The 17520-nt window shown below is 38.7% G+C and overlaps 1 protein-coding gene across 1 annotated transcript in view; it reads left to right on the top strand.

Annotated features, from left to right (window-relative positions):
• The first annotated feature begins 3998 nt into the window (after positions 1-3998).
• Positions 3999-17520, top strand: part of Btla (B and T lymphocyte associated) — a 28695-nt gene continuing 15173 nt past the window's right edge. Inside the window, exon 1 of the mRNA XM_059277011.1 lies at positions 3999-4232. Coding sequence (XP_059132994.1) covers positions 4148-4232 — 85 coding nt within the window. The 5' untranslated portion in view covers positions 3999-4147. The remainder of the gene's footprint in view (positions 4233-17520) is intronic.

Raw genomic sequence — 17520 nt, 5'->3', positions numbered from 1 at the left:
AAGCTGCCCTGTGAGTGCTGGGATTATTCCTAGTCCTCCAAAAGATCAAAAAGTGCTTGTAACCACCGAGCCACCTTGAAAGCCCTTTGTTTCAGGTATTGTGGTCGGTGTTTTCACATATATTAAATTAAAATATGCAACTCTTTATGTCTCTAGTCCTCATACCAACCTTCCACATGGGTGTTAATATCCTTGTAGATACTATATAATTCCTGCATTCTAAATTCCAAACACAGAGACCGGAATCTTCAGCCTTGCTAAGGAAATGCCTCATTTTAACTCTTCATTGTGTTTTGTAGAACACATCTTTTGTACTGGTTTATTGGTAACACAATTTGTAAAACAATTAATGTTTGTTTTTATTTTCTATCCCACACTCTGTGCCTCCATGTTCCTTAATTCATTCTTTTTTAAAAAAAAGAATTCTGTTGGAGATGTGAGGTTAAAAAATATGATGTAATTTGTGTTAAGACATCATAGTGAATAAATAGAAGAAACATAATGTATACAAGTCATATGATGTTCTTGGAATGTGGGGTGTGTGTGTGTGTGTGTGTGTGTGTGTGTGTGTGTGTGTGTGTTTCCATAATCATCAGTGTTTGGCTTATTAATGCAGTGCATCTTGTTATCTATCTTTTCCAAATAAAAACTAACCATTGTTTGAGGATAATTATAGATACAATTGCTGATCACTATGCATAATCACTTCAGTTAACCAACCAGCTGAATAGAGTAGTATTATTACCATCTTTATTCAACAAAGTTAGTAATAGAGGTCTGAGTGGATTTGGTTCACTGGGAGCAGATATTGAAATGACCAGGAATCCACATCTGTATAAAGACAGAGGTGATGCAGGACAGGGGAGAAATTAAACCTCCTTGGCCAATTCAACAATGCATTCCATGTTGAGTGAAAATAGCCAATGCTTTGTACACTTCTCTTGGTCCATTGTTGCGTGCAGGGTGTCAAGAACAGAATGACCATGGGTAAAGCACTTCTCAGTGGAGAACACACTGAGGGAGTTAATATCTGTGGCTTGTGTTAACTGCCGTCCCCAGAGCAGTAAACACATCTATAGAGGACAGTCTTGTAGGACATCCCTGGGTCTACCTTGGGTTCTAAGAATTTAAAAAAACATGACATCTAGTGAGTATCAAATATTTGGTACCACATCTCAGAACTTCACCAGCTCCACCAACAAGTCAATTTCTAACCATCCTTTCAATTGAATGTGTCAGAACCATGTTTATATCTTTTTCAAAATTGCACTCTGGCCACAGCTCTGTGGGATCTGAATTCACTAGGTGAAGTGCAGGACCTAGGAATCAGCCATTTTCTAACAAATGCTCAGGCTGATTGTAAAGAGCAGTCATGTATAGATGCCACTGTTAGCAATAACGTTAGCGTGGAAAAAGCAATACACTAGAATGAGAACGGTTTTAGATGTGGGGTGATGCTGTGGAGTATTATCTGGGTGTGCATTAAAAAAGTCATGACTAAGAAGGGTCTGATGTTGACGAACATTATTGCATCTAAGTTTGTGACTGCTGTTTTTCTGAACACCTGGATGAAATACTTCAGAAAATAAAGTTGCTTTATGCTTCACAGTAGCAACTCAGTCAGCAAGTAAGTGGAATAATTACTGTGCAAGTGGCTCCTGGGTGTTTGTAAAGATAGTTTGCATTTTGCCAAATTCTATTTTACTTTTTGTCATTCAACATACAACTAGCAGTTTGTGTTCTAAAGTTCGTGTTTTAAAACTGTTCCCAGTGTGCAACGAATCACTTCTAAGGATGCAGTAAACTCTTTAAATATGCGCATTGACATGGAAATTACAATTTTCAGATCAAATGATGCATGATTACGGTGGGATCAAATGATACATGATTACTTTTCATTTGAGATAAAAAGCCTAGCTACTGGATAAGTTATAAACACAAAGCAATACTGACTTGTCGTTGAGCAATGCGTTTCTGAATCTGGCTTCTTTGAGTTCTTTCCTAGAGTAAAAAGGAGAGTGAGATTCCGAGGCAAAGTCTTGGCTAGTGGTGTTCTCAGAACTGCCAGCCAGGAAGTGATAAATAGCCAGACACACTGAGAAAACCATTAGAATGGACGTTACTTAAAATCCGTTCGATGTTTGTAAGGCTTTTTCAAATTTTATCTATTAACTGTGGACTCTTTTTTTCTTTTTTCTTTTTCTTTTTCGAGACAGGGTTTCTCTGTGTAGCTTTGAGCCTTTCCTGGAACTCACTCTGTAGCCTAGGCTGGCCTCGAACTCATAGAGATCCGTCTGGCTCTGCCTCCCGTGTTCTGGGATTAAAGGCGCGCACCACCATAGCCTGGCCGGTATGGACTCTTTTATATGACAAAAGAAATCATGAGGCTGATGGTTCAGCCAGTAAAATACCTGCTGTGCAAAAATGAGGACTTTAATTCAGATCCCCAGAAACCACATACAAGGCTAGATACAGTGATATGTATTTGTAATCCCAGTGCTGGGGAGTGAGTGAGAGAGACAGAGGGATTCCTGGAGTTCATTTCCACTTCACTCTAGTCAAATCGATGAGCTTCTGGTTCAGTGAAAAGCCCTGTCTACAAATATAAGGTGGAAAATGACTGAGAAAGAAACCTGATCCATGAACGCGCTCGGGAGAGTGCACACAGCATGTCCACACATCTACATGAACACTTACATACATGACACACACCAAAAGCAGAAGCAGGAGCAGGAGGAGAGAGAGAACAACCCCCAGAGTAGAGAATAATGAAGGTCTGTACTTGACAGGCTTTACTTCTGGTTGGATGATATCTTGAGCTTTAGATGATTCAAGACTTTTCTTTTAAACTTCTCAGGCCATTTTGGAGGGACAATGAACATTGCTTTAACTGTCACAGGAATTGTGCACCCCATTCTGAACAGGAAAGAGGAATGAGTGGTAACGCACCATAAACAGGGTGCCTCCTTGGCCAGCAGTGCAGCTTCTAAGAGCTCTGCAGACTGTATTACCTGGTGTGCCCGGGGTACATGGATGTCAATACTGGTTGGCCAAGTTTCTTAAATTTGGAAGCAGTGTCTTCATTCATGTTTGTATCTCCAGCCGCTATGACTTATCTGTTTGAATAAATGAATACACAATACACTGGAGTTTGGCCTTGGATGGATATCACCAACCTTTGAGGGAAAAATTTCTCAATTTCTCCCAATGACTACAATTGCACAAGCAGTAAACATCAAGCTTTTTCATTTGGAAAATGCATAAGTTCCTGTTGTTGTAAGTTAGTGATTAAATGTGGGCTGGGAACCCAGAACTCCTCCCCCTCCCCCCCCCCCCCCAGCTATCTAATTTAGAACTTTCCCATTTCTTACTTTACTGCTTAATCTAGACAACAACCACATAAAGCATACCAAAAATGGAAGTTTCCTTTGATTGGTATTCAAGATCTCATTTTGCTTAGAACTTTAATATTTAGAAAGAACATGGAGACAGCACTAATGGTGATTGTGTTCCATTGATAGACATCTACAGATCAAAGAAGAAGGCCCTGTCTTCTGTTGGTAAAGTGCATCCTGTCACTCATTTTCTCCATAAGCTCGGATAAGTCTTCATTGTTTTCAGGTCAATAAGCATTCTCATCTTACTGTGACATGATGGGGTGGGGGTTGTTCTAAGATACACTACACAGAAGAAGTTTCATAATCACAAGCTATGGAAAGGGGACATGTATGCTTACCCTAGGTACTTTTACCATGAATTTCCCAACCTTGATTTGATTAAAATCACCTAAAGACTGAACCAATTTAGATTTTTCAAGTTTAATTGTTCACTTTGAGAAAAACCTCAAGGCGACGTAAGAAGAGTGGCAGGGCGGAAGGAGAAGCAGAAACTCAGGTGCTTTGTACATCAGAAGGCCTGAGAAGTGAAGGGTAGATTGGATCAGAAGCAAAACCACAGCACAGTTTCTGTTCACTTGCTTTCAGAAAATCACTCAGGCTCTTCATACTGTCCTCTCCCACCAGCTCTCCTGACATTTTCCCCCTAAGATGCTGCTAGGATAGATAATACCATCCAGCTCGGAAGATCCCTAGGGAGGAAGAGAAGCCTTCTGCTTGAGGAGTTTACCTCTGCCTGATATGTGCTGGGAATGAAGACACTGCCTGCCATGCTTGGGACTCCAGAGTTATTAAGGGAACTCTTAATCCTCCACCTGGGCCTCTGGAGCATCCTTGGTAAGGCTTCTGGTTTTCTTCCTCAGTGTTGGTGTCTGTGATAGTTTTTCTCGGGCTTGCTTAGTGGAGAGGGATGTTTCCGTGCAGGGTGTAACTCAGAGTAGTTGCCATTGCTTCTTGAAAATGCTAGAGGATGTAACTGAAATTAGAACACGGTATTCACCTACCTACAGAACAGACGCCGAGTCCATACCTTGGCCACATTTCCTAAAAACGTGTCCTGATGATAAGTAAGGATACTGTAGCTGATGTTATAAACACTTAAGTACTAATTTGTCACTATTGCTCGTGAGATCTCTCTGACTGCCATACTAACGGGAAAGAAATCTCATGTTCTCTCCAAATGGATGTCAGCAGGATGCTGCAGTGTGTAATTGGGTGGGGAAGGTATTGGATCCTTGAGTTTACAGCTGTGGCCATGGTTACTGTCAAATGATGTTCAATCTCAATAAAATCCCTCCTTGTTTCCGTGGGATGTACTATGAGAACACTGAGCTAACACCATACTGTGAAGTAGAGGAGCAGAGCACTGGTCTTTCAATTTTGTTGGACGAGATGATTTGCAAGTGGTTGCCAACTGAACAGAGAAAACAATTCTCCATAGGTGACCCTGGCTCATCCCTACAGAGCCTTTTTGTTAGCAAACCCTGCAATTCCTTCTTTATCTTGCCATCTCTAACGACTTTGCTCAGGAATCATGCACTGGATAGGGGAAAGGCCTGTGGAATGGTCAGCAGAAGTTTCTTATTCCTTAGTTAATTCTGGGCTCAAGGATATTTTAAGGAATTATCTCCCACCAGAGCACATATATCGCTTGGGCACATTTGTTTTAAATTGGAAAATCCAACCACTGAGGTCTTGTGGAATGTCATCTTGAATTCTAGAACTATGAAGTTTAGAATTTAACTCTGATGTCACTAGACCACACATCCAGGGGCAGAGTAAAACATCTCAGTCATCCAAGCCCTTAGTTATTAATAGTCCATCACATAGCTACAACTGGAGTCAAACATTAAACTGAATCTATTTAATTCCAAGGGATCTATTGTAGACTGTCCTCTGTGTAATGAAGGAAATTTTTAATTCTGCATTGCAGTTGGGCTGTACTCCATATTCTGTTCTTCCACCCAGTATGCTATAACCTAGTGTTCATGTACATAAATTTGGTTATCAGAATTGGATTCTTTATCGACTCTGTCACTTACATTATAGACTCAGTTTCTTTTCTTTTCTTAGCTCTCCTTTCAATTAAAAGCATATAATAATTATACCTAAAGGATGTCCCTTTGTTATGTCTATAGTGCTTAGCTGTAGTAAGTACATGAACTTAAATCTTGATAAATGTTAATGGTAATTTTGCTAATAGTTTTTATTTTATCAGTACCTCCCACAAAATCCAATTAAATGAGAATTGAGTTTTAACATGAACACTTTAAGTAATTCTAGTTTTAAGCTTTTTCATCTTTTTTTAAAAAAATTGTCAAATGCTATATGTATGAAGTATTATGTAAGGCTATAATGGAGGCATACATTGTAGAATGTTTAAATCAAGTGAACTAACTTGTCTATGACCTCACATACTTATTATTTTAAATCTACCCAGTTATTAATTTTAAAATAGTTAGCTGCAGTCACTGTGCTGTGACTAAAACTTTTTACTTCTGTCCAGCTTTGGCTTCACGCTTTGTGATCAATGTTTCCCTAATACTTGTTTCAAAGCTAAAATAATTAATAAAATATCTTGTGTGAAATTTTTAGACCCAAATGTAATGAATATATGTAGAAAATTAAATGGAAAGATTTAGGCATTGGCCAGGTGTCTTATACAGTAGTTGATAAGGTGGATTACAGTGTTACTCAGGTTTAATTAATGGATTAGTGGATTACAGTGTTACTCTGCATTACAAATATAGGTTGGATGCTGGTGGTATGGCTCAGTGAGTAGTGGGTAGAGGTGCTTGCTGCCAAACCTGAAAACTTGAGGTCAATCCCTGGGACTTACATGGTAGAAGGAAAGAATCAACTTCTGCATCCTGAAAGTTATCCTCTGGCTTCTATGCAGATCAAATACACACACACACACACACACACACACACACACACACACACACACACTCCTGTGCACATTCACACATACACACACTAAATAAATAAATCCAATAAAATATATTTTAAAATAATATAGGTTGAGAAAGGAGCGTTTGGTGAGGTTTGAAAGTGTGGCTCAGTGGTAGAGCCCTTGCCTAACATTCGTGAGGGCTTAGGCTCTGTTCTCAGCACCCTGCTGTCCCCTCCCTCCAAAAGAAGAAAGCAAAACGTAATTTTTGGTAATAATGAATTATTCTGGACAAAACTGATGGCAGTTCCATCCCTTAAAATTATACTAATGACATAAAGAACCTTTATATCTTGAAGAATTCCTGTGACTTTCAATAACTACTGAATTCTTTATAGTAGTGTATTCTCAAACTATTTAAGAATGGTTTAAACATATTTCCCTCAGTTATAGTAATATGAAATGCTCATGAGGTGTGCTTTTTGTATTTCTCAAAATAGAAAAACTCTCCCCTCAGTTTCATGAACGTCATTTCCTCTCCTGATGGAAATAGAATATAAACACCTGCATCTCATGATGCTAGAAAGTTCTGAGTGCAGGTGGAGATTGCTCCATCTCTGAGGGCCTGACCACTCATTCAGTTGAGGCTAACTGAGGACTTCAATTTGTGTGTGTGTGTTTGATCTGGAGTAAAGGCAGTACAAAATCTTTGATTGATCGTTGATTATTGTGATAAAAAGAGTCATAATATGGCCCAGCAAGGGGACAACATTTACAGCCTGGCTCTTTTGAGAACACCCTGCATAGAGTCATGTTGCCAACGTGGCCTTGCCTGTGTCTCCTTTCTCCTGAAGGTGGGTATTGTGATGTTGCTGTGTGGAGCCATTTTTAAATTGGGTCAGAGCGGACAGATGCTCTGAATCAGTCTATCATCCCTTGACAAGGTAACATGTCCTCATCTCACTTGAAAACGCTTTTATTTTTATTTTTATTTTTGTTTTATGTATTTGCATCTGCCATGCTGTGGATGCCCATAGAGTCCAGAAAAAGGTATTGGCTGCCCTGTAGCTTCAATTACAGTGGTTATGAGCTGTCTGATATGGATGCTGGAAACTGAACTTGGGACCTCTGGAAGAACAGCAAGTGCTCTTACCTGCTGAGTTGTTTCTCCAGTCCCTCTCTGACTCATCTTCATGACTCTAGTTATTCCTGTTGAAAAGTTCACATGGAATACTGGAAACAGAGCTGCATCTTTCCCCAAATTCCAAACACCTTTTGTGTATCATGAAAGTGTCTGGCACTTATGCAAATACCTAGAAATACATTCCTATGCTTCAGGATTTCCTGGATTGAGCATAATCATATTAAGCCATGTGCTGATTACATCCTTGAATTGACTCACTAATATTGTTCAGCTCTTTAAATTACTGTTACTTCCTTTACTGCACTATAAAACTGTCCTCCATTGTATTACTGAAGTTGAAACTATTACCACACCTCCATGGGACTTTCCTATTTAGCTTCCATTACCTGTATGCTTGTTGGAAGAAAAATACTGAAAAGTATTTGTAATCAGGTTCATATGACACAATTGATCTTTTGCTTGATTTTTTTTGGGACAATCTCTGTTGTGCAGTGGTTAAGAATAGGTGTCTGTAGACAGCCTAATCAGTCCATGGCTGTTACTTACTGGTTATGTGGCTACAGCAGCTCTAGTTCTCAATTCCTTATCTAAAAAAAAGAAAACAGTCATGATGTTTCATTGAGGTGTTATGCCGATTATGTGCCTTGATGCTGTACAAATACCCAGAACGTTGTAGAGCACACTGTCCGTGCTGTGTAAATTTTGCTAAGAGGGATTATTTGTTATTGTTTTCTCCTGGTTCAAACTTTAATTAGCTTAATTGTTTCCTTAAGTGGTATTGGGAAGAGATATTTCTTTGAGGCCAGCAGACTTAGCAGCTCTCTATTCTGTTTTCTGTTATCGTCTTCAGTCACAAGGAGTACCACCACGCGTTATCTTTTTGAGAGTTAGTCAGTTTCTCTAACCCAGTGGCAGTAGGCGTCATTTGTGACTTGTAATTCACTTTTCTCCACTTCTCAGTTCTCTTACTTAATAGTGTGCCCCTGTCTTATATGCTTTTGCACTTATGGTTTATTTATCCCATGATGTACATGTATGGATGTCATTCTTCATATCCTCAGAGTCTGATGTGTATCCTTTGACACTCCTGTTAAACACAGGTCAGGGGACTGTCTGATGGACCATGTAGGACAGTCACAAACAAAACCAAGTTTATCTGGTAGGTCTCTCTAACACCTTTTCCTCTTCCCTAATTGCCATGTTCATCTAACAAACAGCCTGGAACTCACACCCATCGCCAATAGGCCATGGTTCAGAAATCATCAACAGGAGAAACATTCAGATCTTAGCTGGATGGTCACGACTCCTTTCACTTTCTTCTGTGGTATTAGAAAAGGAAAATGAACACTGGGGAACAACCGGCAGGTTTTTTTTTCCCCACAAACCAACCTTGTTTTCCACAGGTCAGTCATACCTGGAATTGACAGGCAGTGAAGCTCAGTGTGCCGTCTCTGTAGCAGACTGTATGAGGGAAGTGAGAAAATACATTGGAGGGAAGTGAAAGTGGACTTTGCTGTACTTTTCTGACTTAACACATGCTTACTGAGCATCACAAAGAAACACCATTCCCCTGACAAGATTTGTAAAAACTCAAGCTGGTTTCTGACAGAATAAAAGGAGCTTACCAAACGCTGCTGTCAACAGCCTTTAAGGTCGGCTTCTCTTCCTGAAAGATTTGTGACCAAGGCGGAGGACCTAGCATCTCTGGAAGACAAGGCCCACTTGTACCAGGTAGTCAGTGTCTCCCTGACCAGAAGCATCTGTAACTTATCAGTATGAATCTTTATTCCTCAGAGTCTCAACAAAACTTCTGTTGTTCACTGGAGATATTTATATATTATCTACCAAGCTATCTGACAAAACTTACCCTGGACACATAGGAGGGACAAGGCTCCATGAAGTGGAATGCATGTGAATCCTCTGAGCTGGGGAGCAAAGGCAGTGAACAATAGGGTCAAAGGTGACATAAGGTGACATCTGCCACCTATTAGACTTATAATGAAGTGCCAAGAGCCAACTTGGAAAGAAAGCCAAACCAAATCTCTTTACTTTGTAGTTGTGGCCATGTCAGCCAGGCCTTGCTGGTCAGTATAATTCCATAACATTTCTATCTATATGAAAGAATTACATCGTTATACAACATTCCCTTTTCTACCTGTGTATTTGTTTGGCTGACATAGATCCCACTCATTACACACCACTGTTAATTCTATGAAAGTAGCTAGGATTAATATTTTTAAGAACAGAGGTACTTGGGGAAGACCTTTGGATTTTTATTTTGTCCCTGAGACTCAGAGTTTTTTATGGCTTTTGACAGGTATTCAACTTATAAGTCAGTTTTATAAATCCATCCCTATTACAAAAATAGTAACACTTGGTATTTATTGTTGCTAAGTATAATCTAAGTGTAGTGCCAAGAACTTTTCCTACATATTCTCATTCACAATAACTCATTTGGAGTGAGCAGTGGACCTGGGTTTAAATTCTATACCCGAGTCTCACTCCCAATAGCTAGTGAACTATGGTAGATGGCTTATTTGTTCTAGAATTCATTTTGTTCAACTTAAATACAAAGACAGTACTGTTGATCACTCATAAATGCATGATTCCTTAATTAAGATGGTTCCACTTATAAATTGTCAAAACATTACAATGGTGCTTAAGTGATATGAAATCAGCAGATGATACACTTCATAAGTTTTGATATTTTCCGTGGCTAGCAATATGTGTTGTGATAGTCTTTTGTAATGCTGGCTAGAGCCCTGCTCAACCATGCAATTACTAAGGTAAATAACCAACACCATCCAGTATACCATGTTGCCAGCAGTTTTTGGTTAACTATATTCTAAAACTACATGAAGTACCAACACTTAACTATGAAATATACTTTTTGTTACTTTATTTGGGCTAACTGTAGGCTAATCTGTTTTGAATAAGTTTAAGGAAGGCTAGGTTAGGATATGGTGATTGATAAATTTAGATTTACTAAATGAATTTTTCCTCCCAATATTTCAAAATTATGATGGGTTTATTAGGACACAATTCTACCATAAGCCAAGGAGCACCTCTATAATTGATGCCCCAAAGTACTTAGCACATAGTAAGAACTTAAGAATTATTAGCCATTTTTTCCATTTGTCCACTTTTGTGCTGGATCTGGGAGATGTATATGCACACTGATATGGAAGGGTGAGTGCGCCTGTGTAACTAGCTATGAATGGGTACAGGAGGTTCTGAAATTATCTGCCAAACACGGCTTAAACTGCATATCTGCTGTCTGGATGACCTTTCAAGGTCTGTGCTTGTCCTGCTTTAAGTATTTCTAGGAGAGGAAATACCATAGGCACCTTTGAGTATTTAAAGACAAATGGTATTTTAAATATCAAAGCAACTGGTTTTGGACAAAACAATTTTAAAATTATTGGTAAAAATAAGAGATGTCTGGCTTAATGTCTGTGATTACCCTATACAACTAAATTTAAGAGATAGTCTTTAAATTCTTCCCCAAAATGTCATGTCACAGTAACTACCATAAGCTTTAGCCCTAGAAGAATCTGTGTTCTTAAAAAAATGTATTAAATCAAATTTAAATGTTTCACATGTGATTATAAAGATGTATATGCTTTAAGAGGAAAAAATAATAGATGATTATAAAAATTCTTTCAATTTTCTTATTCCATGGTCTCTGCTGTGTTTTAAGTGATGTTATATGAATTCGTACCATGTGTGTGCTTCACATGGGGTTGCTTCTTTTCAGGTTCATTTCACAGCAGCCTCAGTTTTCATTGTATGCTTTTTCCATGAGATCAAGACACAAGGTTTTCCTCCAACAATGGTTCTTTTCCAATTACAGTTCTGATTTTAACTTAGATGTATATGTATTGCTATCATTCATATTTCTCTAGATGTTCCTAGAATTTTTGGTAATATCTTACTTACGGAATATGTTCACTTACCATAAAGTAATACATTTAACAATGACTACAAAACATTCAATGAATGGTTTCTGAATGGAGTGCAGATCACCCATTACAGTCTCGTGTTACCGTGGTGTTTCTGGTTTTGTGGCTGTGACAACTAGCTTATGATACAATACTTTGACTTTCTGATGTGGTGCCTGTGATTTTCTCAAGTGTCTGGGTTGATGTCCTGGGGTGGTTACTGTGAAATTACAAGGCTGTGCATTGACTAACCTTGGCTAGGTGTAGGCCACCTTCAAAGGATTCCTACATCCCAGTTCTAGGAAAGATGTATCTCTTTCCTTTCCTCAGTGAATGTAACCTCCCCACTCCCTTCATCATCCCTAGCCTTTCAAGTAAGCAGAATATATTATCGAATATTGTCTAGAGATCTTTCCCCCTCCTGATTGTAAAGATACCATTAATATTAATTATTAATACACCATTGGTAATAACTTTATTTTTCTAAAATGGTTTACATTCTTATGTTCATCTTTGACATTGTAACTCATATTAATCCAATCTTCACCTTTTTTCATTAATTTCACTCAATGACTGCAACCATTTTTGAAGTTTCTGTAAGCTGTAAGAATTTTTCAGTGGAGGGTTGGTGACTGTTGGTTGGGAATTGCTTTACAATAATAATTATAATCAAGGCAAGGCAGTTGAAGTAATTTTAGAATATTATAAGGCATTTTAAGGAGTGGAGATGACATTGTGAAGACAAGAGGACTGGGTGTCCCTAGATGTGGGCTTGGGTTACATTCCTCTTCTTTCATGAAAACTTTCTTGACCAACTCAACCAGAAGGGCTCTCCCCATCTTGAGGATCTGAAATCTGGGAGATTATGTCATGTCTAAGATTTAAAAAGTCTAACTGTAAAATTCTGTTAGAAATCATCAGATTCCTAAATGATCATAGGCAGCAGGATGTCCATACCTTTAGAGTATGGACAACAGGAAGGCACAGTATCTATACTATCTGGTGTTGATCATCACTATGTATTAGAAGTTCTGACTATGTCCATGGTAAAACATTCCCCACTGGAGTATTTTTGGTTTAAGTTCTAACTAGTTAATATGTTACCTTTGAGTTTTAATAAATATGTATATAATTTGTAAACAAACATGTTTGTAATATTTATCCTCAGCAGAAATTTCACTCTACATAAAAGTTAATTCAGAACTGCCCAGCTGTAGAGCTGGCTCTGAGCACATATGAATTCAACTCCTTTTGCTCACTTTAAGCATGAATTATACTCAGAATCACTAGCGTTTGATTCTGGCCAGTATCCCCACATTCTTTGTGATAGCACATATCCTTACAACATTTTTGTTTTGTGACTTTATTTTATATATCTGAACATTTTATTGTTTATTTTTTGCAATTTCAGAAAATATATTTTTCATATGGAGATAGCAGTTGTCCAAAATAACGCAACCCAGTTTTCTCATTGGCTAGACACTAACTGGTTATCCATTGTTGTGTACAGTTCACATAGATTACAACACACAAGTAGCTCTGGGAAGACTTTTTCAGAGGCTCCTCCACTTCCAGTGGCTCACAAAAAGATACACGTATGAAATCCTGGGGTTGGTAGGTATTTTTGGTGTTTTGCTGCATGTGCTTTCATTATTCCTCATTGAAAATCCCCTATCAGATAAGAATGTTTGAGAAAAGCAGCAGGAACAATAATACCAAGGACAAAGTGGCTGGGAGTTGGCAGATAAGTTAGAGCTAAAACCAATGGTGATTATTCCCTCATCAGAAACTATTTGCTTGAGGAGACAATCCAGTCAAAGGTAGCTGTGTGCATCTTGAGTGTCACATGATTGATTGGCATATTTCAAGGCAGACAGAAAGGAATTGTCAACATGCTTGCCAGATAGAAAATGAGAACTGTGACATCTGACTCAGTGGATCATTCTTGACCTGCTAACATCAAGTTATAGGCTTTGAGGATGAGAAGAAAAAGAAACCCTGCCTTACTTGCACACAGAGTGACTACTCTTGATGTTTAATGCTGTAAAAGCATTTGTCTTCTATTTATTCTAATACTGAAGAAAAAATTCTGTGCCAGCTAATGTGATTGTCAATCACCTTTATCCTGCTGAGAAGAATACTCAGAAGCCACAATGTTTCTGTCATTGCATTCCAAGTCAGTGATGCTTCTCTCAAGTGTAGAGTCACAGAATGCTAGGACAGTCTGTTTGACTGGGATATTAGCATGAGGTAACAATTCTCTTGGTGAATGGAAGGGTAATACATTGTAGTGAGGACAGACTATGTAGACTAGGAATAGTTTCACAGTCATGCATTGAGGAAAATGAGTGTGTGTGTGTGTGTGTGTGTGTGTGTTGACAGTTGATACATGAGAACTTTCCTATTTTTATAATTCAATGGGTATCTGATTTTGAAGAAATTGGAGGTTGGTGAGAATGTTCCAAGTATCTGTTCCAAGCACACACTGTACTGCCACTGGAAATGGCTGTGTTAAATACATGTTCCCATTGTTCTCTAATTCCATGCCTTTTGTATGTTTATCCAAGTTGGGCATCATATTTTTTTTCTTCATGGATAGGAAAAGTTTCAATGTCCCCAAACTGTGCTCATCCTATTCATTCTGGAATAACCAATGATCTTTATCACTTCCAGAAAGCCATAATCCACCTGTGTATCAGTCCCTTAAATCTGCTGTGAGACTATTGAACTAAGGAGAAGCCTTTGTTTTTCCTCTTCCTCAGACTCCAGTACCTAAACAGTCTCTGCTCTGATGGTCAAAGGCTGTTCATCCACTGAAGGGCAGCTCAGCTTCCAGGAAAGCACACCAGCAGCCCAGGCTAAGTGCTTTGTATTTGTATACAGTATTAACCTCCCATTTGTTGTGCTTGATTATTTTCCACATGAAGGCAAATTCCACAAAGGCAGACCTCATTTCTAATTCCTATACCCTCTAACAACATGTGCACAAGACTCCTCTGAACCTTGCTTTCAAGCTTGGGTATATTTCAAAAGAAAAAGAGTAGTATATAATAGATTTATTTAGAAAAAGTCCTTATCATTACGCAATTGTCCCATGAATCAACAGTAAGCTCATTGAGGACATTTCTTTGGCCACAGCCACCTTGTTGTTCAGATGTTCTCAAGAAAATAAAAAAGGGAAGTGAGGAGGCTGAGGTCTCTTAACTTGAGAGAGGAACGGACTTTGGAGACAAGGTTTCACTTGACGTTTCCACCTTTGGCTTCCACCTTTGGCTTTCTTGCTTTTTGCTGTAAATCTGACCGCATCAGGTATTGTATTGTTAGGCACTTCCTTTTGGTCAGCGACCTTACCCTTTCTCTTCAAGCTTTTGAAAACTTGCCCTTATAACTTACCTTTCGATTTTCTTTCATGTTTATTTTAGAACATTTGAAGCGACTGAACCATGACATCTTAAAAGTGAAGTTGTTTGGGAATCCAATACAGTTAAAAATAAGTCACTAATCAGAGATGCTAAAAGTTCTCTGTAGGGGTCCCTAGTCTCTACCTGACTCCCGAGAATTCAGTCAAATTTCAGTTGTTCTAAGCAAGAGGAGGTGAGATATAGGCAAAAGTTACAGTTAGAGATTTATTAAGTGTTAAGAAATAGTTAAAATAATGCCCTGAGCACTCTTCATCCTTAAAGGAAGCTTTGACTATAATCTCATTTAGGTGTCATTATAGCCTGTGATTCCATAATCTACTCAGAAAAGTACTTGAGCATGAAAGTTAGTGAGGAGGCAGAGGACGTTTATTGCCATGAAATAGAATATTTCAAAACTAAGAAAGAGCTGGGCATAGTGACTCCTGCCTTTAATCCCAGCACTCCAGAGGCAGAGGCAGGTGGATTTCTGTGAGTTTGAGGCTAGCCTGGTCTACAGAGTGATTTCCATGACAGCAAGAGCTACATAGTGAAATCCTTTCTTAAAAATTCAAAACAAATCAATAAAATAACAACACAACAACAAAACTAAGAGAGATCATAAGGCTGGAGGAAAAAGAACTTGAAATACTTTAAGACCTTGTGTTTGGCCTCATCTTTAATGTAAAAAAAGGAAGCTGGAAAGTGCCACAAAGTACTTCACGAAAGGGATCTTTGCCTATTTTACTTATTTCGTTTTACCAGCTCAGGAAATCCCATCCAGTCATTTCTTGATGCATCAGACATAGCAGTTATACGATGGACATGACTCCCAAAGGCTTCTAACGTTGTCATGATCATGCCATTTCCTCTGCTCATTTATGAATGAACATTATGCATGACCATTTCATGAGCAATTGCAGCTTGTGACTTTGTATCCAGTTTCTGTTTTGAATTACCCATGCTGGTAGAATTGTTGGTGGACCAAATTGCACACTTGTTTGTTTCAAGAAAGGGATATATTTGAACCTGATTTTAAATTTTATGATTTTTGTGCTTTTAATATAGCACAATTATAGGTTGATTAGCAAGTGATAATGAAATTGTAAGAACTATGTGTAAAGTGAGGTAAATTTGGTATCTTAAATTGTCTATCTTTTTAGCTTAGAGAAGACCTTTTTCATATGCCTTGGCCTCAAGTTTATGTGTTGAGGTTACAGGGTATGTGATAATAAGTTAATAATAAAATAATACATAAGTGAATGATTATATAACATACAGTGAGATTGAAAATTTAAATTGTTTTTCTATGCTATAGGTTGTTTTTGTTTGCTTTTTTTTCTGGTATTGCTCTTTAAGACAGTGTCTTGCTATATAGCACAGGTTGGCCTGAAAATTACTATGTGATTCAGTCAATTCTTCTGCCTCAGCCTCTTAAGTACTGGTATTATCCATATGAGCTACGAATCGTGGCTTGTATGGCTACTTTTATAAACTCCTGGCAATTATTAACCGAAGGTTCATAAGTCATTGGAAGATGCATATTCAGGAGAAAAGCTCATTTCCTCAAAACAACAAGATGCATATTTCCAAGATACCTGTCTGGTATGCAGAAATTCCCAAAGAACTGGGGTGCTGTTTCTCTTTCTGCTTCGTAAAGTATACAAATGTCGGCTGTCATCAGAACAGATCTTACCTTGGGATGGTTATCCTGAGCTGCATGTCTCTTACTCAGATTCATGGAAAAGACTGAAAGACAGTATTAAAGCCATTGAAAAACAAGGGAATGCTTATGTATACTATCATATCATCTGCAAATAGTGATACTTTGACTTCTTTCTTTCTAATTTGTATCCCCTTGATCTCCTTCAATTGTTTTACTGCTCTAGCTAGAACTTCAAGTACTATACTGACTAGATATGGAGAGAGTGGACAGTCTTGTCTTGTTCCTAACATTAGTGGAATTGCTTTGAGTTTCTCTCTATTTAATTGATATTGGTTATAGGCTTGCTGTAAATTGCCAGACAGTGTTTCCAGTGGTGGTACTGGGACATCAACCCAGCCACAAAACCTTGAACCTACAATCTGTCCTGCCTGCAAATGTTCTGGGGTAATGGTGGCATAGAACTTGTGGGAGTGACCAACCAATGACAGGTCTAATCTAGCTTGAGGCCCACACCATGAGAGGGAGCCCGTGCCCAGCACTGCCTGGATGGCCAGGAACTAGAGGCTGGATAGCCCAGAGACCTAGAGTAAAACCAAACATGACTGCCCCCAAACCCTCAAAAACTAGTGAAATTATTCCTAACGATATTCTGCTATTATGATCAGTGCCTAGCCCAATTGTCATCAGTGAGGCTTCCTCTCACAGCCGATTGGAGTGGATGCAAAGACCCATAGCCAAACATTAGGTGGAGCTCAGGGAACCTCACAGAAGATGGAGAGGAAGGATTATAGGAGTCAGAGGGGTTGAGAACACCATGAGAATGTGGCCCACAGAATCAACTAAGCAGGACCCATAGACTGAAGTGGCAATGATGGAGCCTGCATGGGTATGCACTAGGTCTTTTGCATACATGTTAGGATTGTTACCTTGGTGTTTTTGTGGGACCACAACAGTGGGAGTAGGGGTGTCTCTGACTCTTTTGCCTTCTCTTGGAACCCTTTTTGTCCTACTGGGATGCCTCTTCCAGCCTTGTTATGAAGTTGTGCCTATTCTTATTGTATCTTGTTAGGCTGTGGTTGGCAG

Source organism: Peromyscus eremicus, chromosome 12 (genome assembly GCF_949786415.1).
Source record: "Peromyscus eremicus chromosome 12, PerEre_H2_v1, whole genome shotgun sequence".
NCBI classification, from domain to species: Eukaryota; Metazoa; Chordata; class Mammalia; order Rodentia; family Cricetidae; genus Peromyscus; species Peromyscus eremicus.
This window is presented reverse-complemented; position numbering and strand designations above follow the sequence as displayed.